General features: G+C 37.8%; 1 protein-coding gene across 8 annotated transcripts in view; it reads right to left on the minus strand.

The window, feature by feature from the left end:
- EYA1 (EYA transcriptional coactivator and phosphatase 1) overlaps positions 1 to 15,405 on the minus strand; it is an 81,051-nt gene that overhangs the window by 48,375 nt on the left and 17,271 nt on the right. For 4 of the 8 annotated variants that reach the window (XM_075213636.1, XM_075213642.1, XM_075213639.1 and 1 more), the window contains 5 exons: positions 12,690 to 12,756; positions 10,677 to 10,822; positions 9,668 to 9,805; positions 2,959 to 3,041; positions 2,308 to 2,494 (listed from right to left, as the gene is read on the minus strand). In XM_075213636.1, the coding sequence (XP_075069737.1) occupies positions 2,308 to 2,494; positions 2,959 to 3,041; positions 9,668 to 9,805; positions 10,677 to 10,822; positions 12,690 to 12,756 (621 nt within the window). The remainder of the gene's footprint in view (positions 1 to 2,307; positions 2,495 to 2,958; positions 3,042 to 9,667; positions 9,806 to 10,676; positions 10,823 to 12,689; positions 12,757 to 15,405) is intronic. The other 4 variants (XM_075213640.1, XM_075213638.1, XM_075213641.1 and 1 more) reach the window with 3 other exon arrangements.

Genomic DNA, 15,405 nt, shown 5'->3' on the forward strand with positions numbered 1-15,405 from the left:
ATTCTCACAATGTCCTCTACTAATTCCATAGTTTAACCACCCTAACAGTAAAGAATACTTTCCTATGCTGATGGTGAAATGAAGTTTCTTCTATTCACACTTAAAGACCCCTTGTCCTTTGTATGATCCTTGGCACTAAATGTTTGTTAGACAAATCTTTGTGTTAACCTCTAATATAATACATAATAATTAATTCCCCTCAAAGTTAACAAAGCTAGTTAACACAACCTCCATCTTCTAATTTCACTTTTTTATTACTATTTTTTTAATGATGTTTCCCTTCTCTTAAGCCTTCCAAGTTCTCCAATGTACTTCTTACAGCGAGGTGCTCAAAACTGTACTCTAAATAGCATTCTCATCGTATATCATATGTAGAACAATAGAGAAAACGTTTGCAAAATCCATATATAGAGCATAATTTCACTACCATATCTGCTGATTTTCTGCAGATGGAGACAAGCAGCCCACACACAGAGCGACCTAGTCACGTAGCGTCATCACTGAGCGGCCTACCTGCTTCTTTGGGACACATGGTTAGAGCACACAGAATAGCATGCATAGTGGTCAAACAATGATCACATTTGCATGCTGATGTGACCATTGGTCAGTCGCACATTTCAGTAATAATTTTGTTATATCTGAGGTTCACAAATCAGTGGAAACTATAACTAGTCAGCTACCATATTTTATCGAAGAAGTTGAAATTTACAGCAGACTTCACTATCCTGTCAAAGGACAACAGTCATTAAGTGGTCTTTTATAAAACACCAATGATGCAAGCGTTTTGCAGCACTAACATAGTTAAAGCATTAGGTTACTTGACAAGTATAAGTTGTTTGTAGGAAAACACTGTGCTTTCAAGGTAATTACATGTCCTGCACATATGGTCACATTTATTAGGAAAGAGAGCTCTCAAATCCCTATCATCACCTTCAACAGCAGATCGATTAGGAAGAATATTTGAAGCACGCAAAGAGACTGTTGGATCCCTTGCTGTTTTTGGAATCAAATAGAAGATAATATACTTTCCACCAACTCATAAGAAACATCTAAGCCAGCTTTCAAGACCCCCTGCTAGAAAGGACAGCAGAGTTACAAGTGGCAGCCAGTGTAGTGTTGGGAACTTAAAACTAGGCCTCAGTCAGCTGTTCCTCACGACTAGGAGTCGGGTGTTAACCTCTTTTTACAAGCTCTGTTTCCTGAAAAAACTACCAATCTGGGCACAAAACCCAGAGACTTGTGTCTTAATAGCAGCACTGCAGCTGTGCTCACATTTACAAGTGGACTGAATGTTCTCCCCTGCTGGGTACCAACACGTTCGTTATAGCTTTGCAACCCAACTTTTGAGGAACCTTTCCACTGAAGCCTAAAATCTGAGGCAGCGCCTCTTGTCAGAGACCAGAATGCTGAGAAACATGGCGCTATAGGAAGCAGTAATTGGAATTTCTAATAGCTGTAACTCACAGTCAGCTCTTAGTACTACATACATACATGGACCTCAGTACAAAAGTGCATATCAAGGTGAACTAAAGGAATATGCCAAACTAAGCCAAATATAAAAAAACATAGATATTCAACTATCGTACCCATGTTTATACCATTGTTTGAATAAAACTTTTAACATTAAGTGGCCTTTACCCCTATGTACATCAGTCCCTCTATCTAAGACCGTTGAAGGATACTATAGTCAGAAAGTTAGCCGACAACACAACCTAGTTCTTTACACCAAGTAATTCTGTGCTATTCAATATTTTTCATGGAAAGGGCTTCTTAAATGTTATGTTCATGGGACCAGTCCCATTAGTTTCAGGGTAGCTGAGCATTACAAACACTTTTCAAATCTTCTCTGTGAATCACACATAGTACAGCCCTGATGATAGAAATATGTCCAGAACCCTGAGTCTAATCCAGGGTCGCAATTCTGTCAGGACAACAGCCACAACTAAATAATAATTTGCCAAGTTTACAACATCACTTTCAAATGATTTTCCTGAACTGCTTTGTATATACACTGTAATTGAAAATAAAATAAAAAATACATTACTTTGTTACCAGTACATAGGTAAGTCAGGTTACTTAGTCAAAGCTGCAAGATGGCATGTATAAGCCAACGATACAAAGTCATCTGAAGGTGGGTAACTCTCAATAACAAACAAAAATGAATATAATTTTCTTTATAGTTTAGCATTTATAATAAAATCACAAATAAGAAAAACAGAAATAACGGTGAGGGTGGAGAGCTGATAACGACAGACACCAGAGCGGCATTAATGACCACAGCCTACTGGTAAATACCAGAACACCTACCTGTGGAAGGTTCTGTTACTGCTTGACTGGCGACACCTGATGGTGGCTCTTGCAGCTGGTATGTGGCAGTAGTGGAGGGTATAGTGGGGCTCGTGTTGCTACTGGTCATGTAATGCGATGGATACGGTGAGCTGTTATAATACTGCGCATATTGACTCTGGCCAAAGTTGGGATAAGATGGATATTCCTAGCACACACAAAAAAGCAACAAAGCGAGTTTTTGTTAAACAAGTTGCTACTTCAGAGCAAAACATTCCAAAATATAACTGCAAGCACATGTTGACATAGCTTCCCACATGGAATACATTGGCCGGCTTGTTGGTATATAATAACAGATAACCGTACTGGATTTTAACTGTGCCACAAATGTATCTATTAAACATGATGTGATGTGCACATGCATTACCAATGTATGTGGGTATGCCAAACACATGGTACCTCTCTATCGCCTACAGAAACATTTACTGCAGTACATCTGTCAGCGAGGGAATTAAGTCTGGATTTATAACACAGCATGTAGAAACACTTGGAGGTTGGAAGGACAATGTCAGGAGTCAGTGAGGTAAAAACACAGAAAAAATTTGGAAGACAAGAAAAAAAAAAAAAGGCTTCTTGTGTACAACTGAAATATCCCTCTTTAACCAAATTTACCTGCTGGGAGCTATTAAATCCAGTTGAATTTGTGAGTGAATTGCTTCCTGCATAGATTACCGATGCTGTGGTGAAAGTGCTCCCTGAAATGAAAGGAGAAAAATGCTGAAATGTGTATACACACAGACCTCCCAGACTGCAACTTCAATAGACTCCATGTGTAGTGCAGAAACAACAGTGTTGCTCCTGACATGTAGAAGTAAGCGACAAATCCTGATGGCTGAATTAATGTGGAAAGGGCACCCGCTTAGATTGATGGTTCTTGACTAATGTATGACTGGGCCCTGATCTCCGTTCAGGCGGTTCAACTCAGTAGTCAGGTAATTATGTAACTAACAATATAGGTTTCTTTAAGGACCACCAGTAAGAGACAGTTAGAAATAACGTTAAAAACAAATTGAGGCTTATGTAATAAAATGGTGATATGTGCACAGATGGGAGTGTACAGTAACTCATACCAACCAATCAGATGTCTGCTTTTATTTTCAAAACAGCATTAGAAAAATTTGAGAATCTGAGGCCTGATTCATTAAGGATCTTAACTTAAGAAACTTCTTATTTAAGTATCCTGGACAAAACCATGTTACAATGCAAGGGGTGCAAATTAGCATTCTGTTTTGCACATAAGTTAAATATTGACTGTTTTGTCATGTAGCACACAAATACTTGATAGCTTATTTGTACACTGAAATTTAAAGTTGACATTTATGTGCTACATGAACAAACAGTCAGTATTTAACTTGTGCAAAACAGAATACTAATTTGCACCCCTTGCATTGTAACATGGTTTTGTCCAGGAGACTTAAATAAGAAGTGTCTTAAGTTAAGATCCTTAATGAATCAGGCCCCTGGTTGCTGTGGATTACAATACATTTGTGCACATCGCGCCATGATGTTATTCAGTGTCAAGGAAAGTAAGTTGTCAAATGCAACTTTGGTTTCCACAACTATATAAAAACTACATAGAGTTTATTTTTTTTTAACATCAAATATTTCAGACTATTTTTTTACAACAGGGAAATAGTTGTGAAAATTAAAGACAGACTATAATTACACTATGAAAAGTGGCCAATTTTGCCAATATGGATTCCCTGTAAATATCAATCATTGTGAACATATTTGATATTTAGTTTAATATAAAAGTATATAACACAAATATATTAATTCCTATATTGAGGAACCAGAGCATAGTAAGTTTGACCACCCCCTCATCGTATCACCAAGCTGGAAAGACTGCAGAAGCCACTGGCCCTATATTAGAATGCATGGAATGTGAAATAGTCACAAATAGACTCAAGCTGTTTGCATAGTAACATTCAGGGGCCTGACTGATTAAGGAGAGCAAAGCATAAACAAGGAGTAACTTTGCACCTCGGCAAAACCATGTTGCATTGGAGGGGAGGTATATTTAAAATCTGGAGACATATTTATAGTTGGGATAGGGCATGTCCTAGATCAACTTTAAATTTCCATGTAAAAATAAAGCTATCAAGTATTTGAGTGCTAGAAGAAAAAAACAGCCAATATTTAACTTATGCGCAAAATAATAAACTAATTTGCACCAGTTGCATTGTAACATGGTTTCTCCTGGAGAACATTTACTCTTTTTTTTGCCTTACTTTCCTTAATGACTCAGGCCCAGAGTGTTTATCTGGCTGATCATTGGCTCACACATCCTATGTATGCAATTAATGCAGATAGGTTTTTTATTTACTTTTGAATTTACCTGTGCTGAATTGATTAATTTATTTTCATAAGATCATTCTTCAAATCAATTAATTCAGTACAGTTAACGCAACTCTATGCTTCCCTATTATTTTACTATTGCAGTTAACTGTGCTCAATTATTTAATTGAATATTTTCTAAAATATCACCGATCAAATCAGCACAGGTAACCTCAAAAGTAAATGAAATGGGATGTTTGGGAGCAGAGCATTTTGGAGGGAGGGAAAGGGGTTGTGAGAGTCTGAAGAACTGCAGAGTTATCTCTCTTCTTCCCTCACACAATGTTCAGTATTGGAAAACTAGGTAATCCACATTTTCCATTGCTTCATAGGCGTTTTTTTAGCTTTTCTTTATAGAATTCCCTTCAAGTGAATAGACAGGTGTATTATGAGCGTATATAAAGTACCAAAGCCAGGGGCGTAATTAGATATTTGTGGGCCCCTTAGCAAAATTTTGAAAGGGCCCCCATGTCCATGAAAAATTTCCTCTACTGCTCAGTCCATGGCTGCTGTTACAGTGAACAATAGGAAGCAATCAACACTCTTAACCAATAACAGTTTTTCTTCTGGTTACTAAGACAACAGCCAGAGCCTGATCACTAAAGGAAGCTTCAGTAACCCGGAGGAGGGGCATAACCAGACATTTGTGAGCCCATTTTGTAATGACCCCCATGTACTAGGCAAAGGTGAAATAAAGCTCATATACACATGGGGCTTTGGAAGGATACTTGGGCCCCCAAGCTCTGAGTCCCATATGAACTGTATCCCCTGCTACCAGTTATATATTTTTTAGGCGAGATATTGTGTGCAGCCCCAACATCGCTGCATATGGCATTGTCAGACTGCATGCCCCATACCAGCTGCACCCAGGCTAACACTGGAGAAAAGGCTGCAATACAATCCCAAAAAATCAGTCTAGATTTACCCTTGAGATGTAGTGTTTCTAATGCCAACTGTTAGGTTCTTAGGGCTAGATTTACTAAACTGCAGGTTTGAAAAAGTGGAGATGTTACCTATAGCGACCAATCAGATTCTAGCTGTCATTTATTTAGTACATTCTGCAAAATGAGAGCTAGACTCTGATTGGTCGCTATAGGCAACATCTCCACTTTTTCAAATCCGCAGTTTAGTAAATGTACCCCTTAGTCTATTGTATTTGTAGCACAATGGATACCTTAGGGATGTAAAGCGTACTTCAGTTTGTTAAATATAACTGGAAATAACATTACATTGATTAGTACATCATAAAAGGTACAAAACTAATCATACTGGTATTTTTAAATCATTTATAGGTGCTTTAAATTTACACATACCAGGGGGTACTTAGCATAAAAAATTATACAAGGTTCTAATCAAATGATTTATAATATATTATGAATTAAATAAATCTACAAATGGCTTTTTGAAATGTTTTTCAATAGTAAATCCATAAAACATATAGAATTATATGTACATGTTCACATGTATGAAAGAAAATACGTATTGTACAAGCTTAAATGCCTTGTAAAAATATGTTAGATCTACAATAGCAAACAGCTAAATGGTTATTTAGTGACATGGTTCAAACAGCTCTAATAGGCTGTAGCCCATAGCAACCCATCAGTTATTTACTCTGTTTAGTACAAGTAAAACTGGCTGTAAACATATAGATCTGTGACATTTAGCTGTGTCTAGCACCCTTGCCAGAATCTGCCACCCTCCAGGTCTACTGATGGCATGAATATCCTGGTGTGGCAGCATAATCTTAGCTTTCATATGACTGTCGGTTTAGTACTTACTTGTTCTAAATTCACACCAAATGAGATAACTGCGTCATTACCTATGCGTTAGTTATGTCAGGCTATAGAAATTAATTCTCTATGGTCACTATGGTCATTAGTATCTGTCACAGGGTATGCTATAGTATTTATGTTTACCTGTTGCTGACTTTTGCTCATTTATAACCACTGTCGACTCATCTTACAGTTTCCCTGTCCCAGGCTGTGCTGTTGCCTAGTAATTCCATACATCTCTACTGTTCTGGTTTTCACCTAGGATACCTGACCAATCTGCCACCTAAACTCCCACCGTACCAATTGCGACTGTCCCACCTTCTCCCAACCGTACCATCAGAGGTTACAGCCAGAGCCGTAACTTAGAATTCAAGCGCCGGGGCGAGAAAGAGAAATGACGCTCCCCTAGCCCTCAATTTGAACCAAACTAACCTAAAATATTCCTAAATTGCGCCCCTCTTCAGCGTTGCACCAATGGGCGGTCGCCCATGCCGCACAGCCCTAGTTATGGCCCTGGTTCCAGCTAAGTACCGGTGGCTGCTGAGTACACTAAAGCTTATTTAAGGGTGAAAATGAACTACTATATAGGTTGAATACATCTCCCAAGCTCCATGAGAAGTACATTTTCACAGTCAAAATCTCGCCAACCAGATTTTCACTAAACTGTCCCGACAATACATACTGTGGTAATCGTTCTGGATCCGAATTGGATTTGAATAGGTAGAACAGAAAAGCAGTTGGAAATGACTGGAATGTATCAAGTCTCCCTTTCTGTTCTTAGGAAGTACACAAACAACCTGGTCTGTGACATTTAATCCTGCATGCGTGTGGCTGAACAACCAGATTGCACAGTGCGTGAGCTAGTAAGTACTAAAACATATTCCTTTTACATCTATTTCGCTCTCTTCACTACTGTATGTTCAAATGTAAGTATACTGAAATAAGCTGAAAACAGATCTAAGTAAAGTTGATGTGTGGCCTATTAAGTATAATGAACGTCACCAAAACAGCACATGTTTTGGAATTTTAAACATTAAAGTAACATGTAAAATCGGAAACAAGAAAACTTTTATGGTTTTCATGACGTAAACAGAAATATGTTTTTGTTCCTAGCAGTAACATGTGTATAGCTTCTATTCAAGAATAATTAGCCATAAACAATACAATTCTGGCTTCTGGGAAAGCCTGTTTCTTTTTTTGGGATATCTAATGGGATGGTTACAATATAGGTCTCACTTTGAGATTTCGAACAGAAGTTCATTTGCTTCCTATAATCAGGGTCCTTGCCATGGGCAATGTCTATCATCAGTGTACAATATACGAGGCAGAAGTTAGTGTAGTCCTCTGGGGACTGCTCTATGAAGGCCAGATGGGCTCTTTAATCCTAGATCTTTTTTCCTTTTCACATTTGCTGCCGTTCAGACATCATTTGCACTGTTTTTAAAATGTCTCTCTCGGTTCCTGGCCATTAGACACAAACATAAAGTACTTTCCCGAAAGTCTGTTTTCATTATAGCCTTTGCAGAGGAACAGTTGGCCTTTACAATGACTGTCTACAAACTTTTGTGAGAGAACTGTTATTTAGAAAATAAGCTACTTCCTATCATAGAAAATATTCAGGCATGCTGTATGTTTATTATGTCAAATAAATGATAAATTAAAATAAACAAACATATAAGTAGAAACTTTCCTTTATATAATAACCTTTCTCTGTTTTAAATTACAGCCATATCAGTACTTGCATAAACCCCCTAATTCCTCTTATATCCACATAAGCAACTACAGGAATGAGTTGAATTATACATGGACCTCAAAACAGAGTGAAGATTCAAAGGTTTCTCTAAGAAAATATATCATCCCAATAATGTGGTTCACAGAAAAGAATTTTGATCATTTTATAAAGCAGTAACATATTCTGTTTTGTTCTATAATGGGAGATAAAGTGTAACAATAGTATTAAAAGAGTAATAGAAAATGAAAACAGACAGACATGCAAATATTTGATTATGTAATATCCATATATGCATGTCATTTGTAGAGTAGACCATACTAAGACTTAAGAATTAGGTGTAAGAGGTATTTGTTATGAATGAACTTTTACATCCTTCTGTTACCTGCAAACCTGTTTGCTGAAAGTTCAGAAACCAGAAAGAAAAAAGAAACATAATTGAAAATGCTAGAGACACACACACACACACACACACACACACACACACACACACACACACACACACAAGCATGCACTCACAAGCACACACACACACGGGCTTTCTCCTTATTTCACTGTGAGGAGCAACAGGAAAAAGTTAATAAGAGAAATGCTAGGGGAAGGGTATGGAAAGAGAGCTAACTTTTTATTGCAATTACAATAATTAAGTATAGTTTAGTCAAAAAGCTTACATGGAGAGCCTGATAACAGATCCTATATCTGTGGCTGTGCATATGTATAAACACACTATCATTTTTTAATAGTAGTAAGACATAAAACAATAATTCCGTATAAAATAAATAACAAGCTAAATAATATAATATAGCTAATAATAAAGCAATGACAAAAATATGGATGATTGATTTGTAGAAAACCTATATTTGGTGCCACCCTAAAGAAATTTGTTCCGGACAAGGAAAAGTAAGAGCTTCTACAAGAATATCTATTATTTCTATCTAGCCAGTTGAAGGGCACCTTTAGGAACGGCAGCAATCGTTTGCACTTCAACCATCTGTAAAGCAGATCATGAAGAGTGTGCTCACTTAAGGGAGTTTGTATCAGATGGTCAGACCAGCAGCACTGTGGTTGCTCAGCTAACAGTTCAAAGGTACAGAGACCTCATATTCTGACAAACCCAGGATCAATATGCATTAAGGGAGACAGACAAAAGTTCCTTTTCTTCTACTCAACAGCAAATCAAAACATTGGAATTACATACAAAGCAGCAATGTAAAGCTTAGCAAGATGGGCAAAGTGTGCAGTGTAAATATACTAGAAAAAAATATTTTTATGGTAACACTTTGTTTCAATTGTTTCAAACTTACAGTCCACAACTAAGAAGTTGCCACTTAATAAAGCCATAAACCACACAAATATAAAGTTAAATGAATTAAAGAGTGACAAAGCCAGACCAATTATATCATAAAATACATAGCTCAAGCACAATGACAAAAAATGAAATTCATTATGATTGGTATTTATCATACAGAAAGCCCTCACTTACCTTGCATTTGGTAACTGTACGGAGCTTGTCCTGGTTGAGGAGCGCTGAAGCTTGAACCATAGCTCTGAAATCCAGCTTGTCCCGGTGATTGGGATTGTGGTAACCCTCCTTCCGTCTTGATGCCTGCCCACAATGCACCTAAATCAGTTAGTGACATCAGATCCATGTGTACAAATACAGTCAAGATCCAATTCAACAGTGCTGCTGAATTAAGTAATAAACTGTATCAAAATATTATTCTGATATAATTGGCTTAGACTTATTGGCTATCAGTAATGCAAAATCTAACGGTAGAAAACACAATACATAGTATGGAATTATTCTTTTTGGAAACACAACAAGCTGCTGAAGAAAGTGGGGTGGCGGTGGGGTAGAGGTGAGCACAAAAGATCCTTGGAGGGCCAGACTGACCCATGAGCTGCACATTGTACAGCCGGGCAATTACATGATCATTATTAACTACCAGAAGTGAAGAATTAAAATAAAATAGGTGATGTATGTTGCCAACTCTTTTTCAGCTGCTTCTTACTCTTTAGAAATAGAGAACCTGTTTCAGGTTCCATAGTCTGTTAGAGGCCAGGGGGTAAATGTATCAAGCTGAGAGTTTTCTGGCGGGTTTGAAAAGAGAAGATGTTGCCTATAGCAACCAATCAGATTCTTGCTATCATTTTGAAAAATGTACTAAATAAATGATAGCTAGATTCTGATTGGTTTTTCAAACCTGCCGGAAAACTGATGTAACTGAACAACAACTGGATAGCTACAGATTACCTATGCACAATGTATCAAGGTCCTACCATAATTCATATTCATTACCCTATGAAGATACTTAAAGCAAATAGGAAAAATATGTCTTTGTAAATACAACCTTTTAACGTTGTGGAGAACATTAAATATATATTACAGTTTGCTGAAAAGTTTTATATTTGTCTGTGAAGAAAAGCTGCAAGGTAGACTGGAAAGAGTGACACATAATTAATGACAGTTTAGAGTTAGACAGACTGCCTACCGTAAGGAGGAATTCCATAGGGCTGTCCTGGTTGGGGGTACGTAGCATATGCTGAGGTCTGCTGCATTCCTGTGGGGAATGGAGTCTGCCCGTATGCAGCCATCGTTTGTGAGGAAGGGGTGGGTAAAATATGTGGATAAGCCCTGCTATTAAAAATACAGAAACAAGAAAAGAAAAATACTTCAGTAAAAAAAAACACTTGTCAACATCTTCAACATTACCATATTATTAAACAAAAGGGTTATTGAGTTTTAATTCTCAGAAAAAGAGTAAAAAACTACATGAATAAAAATTAGATTTAATATATACAGTCAGTGGGAATTAAACTATTTTACTTAAAATTATATGTAAAGCTACATCTTAACAGAAATGCATATCTACACTTAGATGTTTGTACTGCCTCAATATCATGCAAACCCCAGGGGGAGAAAGACAGAAAGAGAAACAGAGAAAAAGAGAGAGAAAGAGAGTGAGAGAAAGAGAGTGAGAGAAAGAGAGTGAGAGAAAGAGAGTGAGAGAAAGAGAGTGAGAGAAAGAGAGTGAGAGAAAGAGAGTGAGAGAAAGAGAGTGAGAGAAAGAGAGTGAGAGAAAGAGAGTGAGAGAAAGAGAGTGAGAGAAAGAGAGTGAGAGGGCGTGAGAGAGGAAAAGTGAGAGGGCGAGAGAGAGGGAAAGTGAGAGGGCGAGAGAGAGGGAAAGTGAGAGGGCGAGAGAGAGGGAGAGTGAGAGGGCGAGAGAGAGGGAGAGTGAGAGGGCGAGAGAGAGGGTGAGAGAGAGGGAGAGTGAGAGGACGAGAGAGAGGGAGAGTGAGAGGGCGAGAGAGAGAGTGAATAAGAGGCAGAGAGGTAGAGAGAGAGTGAATAAGAGGCAGAGAGAGAGTGAATAAGAGGCAGAGAGGCAGAGAGAGAGTGAATAAGAGGCAGAGAGGGAGAGAGAGAGTGAATAAGAGGCAGAGAGAGAGTGAATAAGAGGCAGAAAAAGGGAGAGAGAGAGTGAATAAGAGGCAGAGAAAGGGAGAGAGAGAGTGAATAAGAGGCAGAGAAAGGGAGAGAGAGAGTGAATAAGAGGCAGAGAAAGGGAGAGAGAGAGTGAATAAGAGGCAGAGAAAGGGAGAGAGAGAGTGAATAAGAGGCAGAGAAAGGGAGAGAGAGAGTGGAGAGAGTGAATAAGAGGCAGAGAGGGAGAGAGTGAATAAGAAGGAGAGAGGGAGAGAGAGAGTGAATAAGAAGGAGAGAGGGAGAGAGAGAGTGAATAAGAAGGAGAGAGGGAGAGAGAGAGTGAATAAGAGGGAGAGAGAGAGAGAGAGAGAGACAGTGTGAGTGAATAAGAGGGAGAGAGAGAGAGAGAGAATAAGAGGCAGAGAGAGAGTGAAGAAGTGGGAGAGAGAATGAAGAAGAGGGAGCGAAAAATAGTAGAGAAGAAGGGGGAGGGAGATAAATAGTGAAGAAGAAGGGGAGATAGAGAGAAAACTAGTGAAGAAGTGGAGAGAGAGAGAGAGAGAGAGAGAGAGAGAGAGAGAGAGAGAGAGAGAGAGAGAGAGAGAGAGAGAGAGAGAGAGAGAGAGAGAGAGAGAGAGAGAGATAGTGCAGAAGAGGGGGGTCGAGAGAGAAAGAGGGAGCGAGAAGAGAGATAGAGAGGAAGAGGGAGGAGAGAGAGATAGTGAGATAGGGAGAAAGAGAGCAGTAGAGGGAGGGAAATAATGAGTGAGAGGGACATATGGAGTTACAGGTGGAGTAGAAAAATGATACAGAAGTAAAGATGAAAAAGGTAGAAATTGAGAGGGCGAAATATGGAGAATGACAATAAAAGAGAAAGAGTGAGTTACTGACAAAATATAGAGGACGTCAGAACAAGTAAAAGTTGAAACTTAATGCTTTTGCTGTCTTCCAAAGTACAACAATACAGTATGTTACAATCCATCTGATAATGAAGTGGAAGAAATACACAAAAATATAAAATGACAGGTTTATGGTGCCTTGTGTTTATTTCATTAGTGCACAAAGAATGAAATCTTACTTGGATGGGTAGATTTGGGGGGAAAACTGGTGTGTCTGTCTGGGGCTAAATCCACTGCTTCCAATAACTCCACATAGAGAGGGGAAAAGGGAGATGAAAACAAATCAAACACCCACACTATAGGAAAAAGAACCACACTAAACGTTTACCTTACATAATGCTATATTTTAGTCCCAATGCCTGTCCATATAGTAGATTGAACTGATATTGACTTTTATCATATGTCACATTGAAATTCTTAGATAGGAACAAACATTTGGACAGAATAAAGAAAAAAAAGCTTAACATTGCGTGTTAATAATGCTGCATTGTGTACAGTGACTCAGTGCCTATTGCCAAACTAATCAAAAACAACACTAATATCTCATCCAGTTTAACCTGAAGGGCCAAGCAAACACACATCTAACACATGAGAGAGGTCAGCTAACAATGTAGAATATGCTTTAAAAAGTTATAGTTAAAAACAAAGTATGCAGAATAAAAATGCCGATGTAACATGAAAATTATATTTGAGAAAAGTGATATTGTCTATAGAAAGAGTTAGTGAGAAACAGCATAAAAATATAATTTTAGAATCAGTTTATTAGACATCACCAATTACAAAATGTCTTCAACCATTAAACCTCATTGCCAAATGCTGTCTAGCATCAGTTTTTAAATACACCAATTTAAATTTTATGGGGCATATTGAATTAGGATACGCGTCTGCGCATGTAAAGTGTCATTACGGTACCGCAACATCACAGATTTTCCCTCGCAACCCTATGGGGTGTGCACGGAAATTCGTTCTTTTGCGGTAACGGGACCTGTGAAGCCGTGTGTAATTGCGGGCGCAAATGCTAATTGAATATGCCCCTATATGTTAAATTATTTATTAAGCCATTCCCACGTTTAAGTATAAATAAAAGATTGTGACATTCTTGGCATTTCTTGGTAGTGTTCTGTTTGTTTTCTAAGGAGAGTATGAAGGGAAACACAAATTATCTTTTTGTCTGTGATTTTACCCTACTTTTCACCAAATAAAATGTGTATGCACGTTTCTCCTCCCATGAGAGAACAGTCCATCCTGCATACACACGTATTTAAAGGAGTTGTCCAGCACCTCAACATGGCATTCATTTTATTATGAAGGTGGAAAACCCTTCTGTTATCTGCTAAACTGTGCTGTTGTTTAGCTAAACCGAGGGATTGGCCCCTGTGTGCAGCCCTCACTGGCGCCAACTTTGCTTTGACCTAACTAAATAAAGCCTCTAACCCTTTAGGTTTTTTCGCATTACCGGCCTTATCCCTTATTTATATAAAATTGGGATTTAGCAGAAAGCAAGTTGTGCATATCTAATTTACAAATGTGGCCATTCCAATATAATGAAATCAAAAAAGGCCAAAGAAAATGTTTGTTATTGCCCATTAAAATTGTGTCTTAGTGCCATTTGGGTTTGACATGGCAGAGCCAAAGAGTAAATATTCTACTCTCCCATTTCGGGTATTGAACACATGTAAACATTTTTATTGAATACAGCATGAGTAACAATATGGTCGTCAAAACAATTGTGTATGATAAATTGCTGGAAAAAAGTAAACCATTATTACTATTGCACTATTTTTTATTAACTTTTGCACTATAACATTACCAGTTCTATGGAGATGTATAAATGAACGTCAATGGCTATATCCCAGAGATGTATACAGTCTGCTCCTAGAAGGCCCCTCTTAAAACTTGTAGATAACTAAGCAACCATGAGTGCTTTCCTGCTTACAAAAACACTTGCTTGCCAAACTCTCTCCACTTGGTAAACCCATTAAAAATAAAGAACACATATAATGTAAAATAAGTTATCACTAAACACAAATGCAAGCTCTACACATATTTTCTGTAGAACATCACTAGCTACATTTTCTGCGAGAAAGACATTCATTGACAAGGGTAAAGAGATTTCTAGGCAAGAGGTTTTCTATCCTGTGAAAAATTATATTTTCAACCGCTTGCTACTCTAGCTAATAAACATCACATTTTGTATTCAGGATTTTTTTCATTACTAGGTCCAGGGATAAATACAAAAGTGCTGTTCCAAAGCTTCATTAGTATATAATCAATATGGAGTCTCTGTTGCTCTATTATTTGCCTATCAATGCCCGTGGAGTAACAGGAATCAAAGTGCTACATATACACAAAATTGGCACACTAGTTCCAATAAAATATTTGGGAAAATGGTTACTCTCAAACTTTTTTCACATCAGTAAAACTACATATTTATGTTGACCGGAGAAATTATTCTTATTTTACAATTATGCTTAACTTATCAGTGTTTTTTCCCCGTAGTGTGTAAGAGAAAAATATTATATTGCTTAAAGGCATGGTAACTTCCACAAAGTAATATATGTTTCAGACATGAGTGAAACAAACCTTAGCTCTCACAGTAGCACACACCTTCTCAAATATGTCCACAACATAAGACCAAAAACATGGAGCCAAGGAATCTTATAAACAATACCTAGCACCCGTTAGATCGCTAAGGAGACTAGGAAAACACAGTCAATTCCAGGTACTGGAGCCATGTGTCTCCAGCAGATGAGATAAAAGTATATGTGTTTTTGAAAAGCAAACTAAAATAATATATCCATTTTGCAAAGTGAAACACAATAGAATGTAGGTACCATTAATTATAATGACGACATTCCCAAATCTAAAGCCATCTGCAACATTGATACTGTAGAC

Source organism: Mixophyes fleayi, chromosome 5 (assembly GCF_038048845.1).
Source record: "Mixophyes fleayi isolate aMixFle1 chromosome 5, aMixFle1.hap1, whole genome shotgun sequence".
NCBI classification, from domain to species: domain Eukaryota; kingdom Metazoa; phylum Chordata; class Amphibia; order Anura; family Limnodynastidae; genus Mixophyes; species Mixophyes fleayi.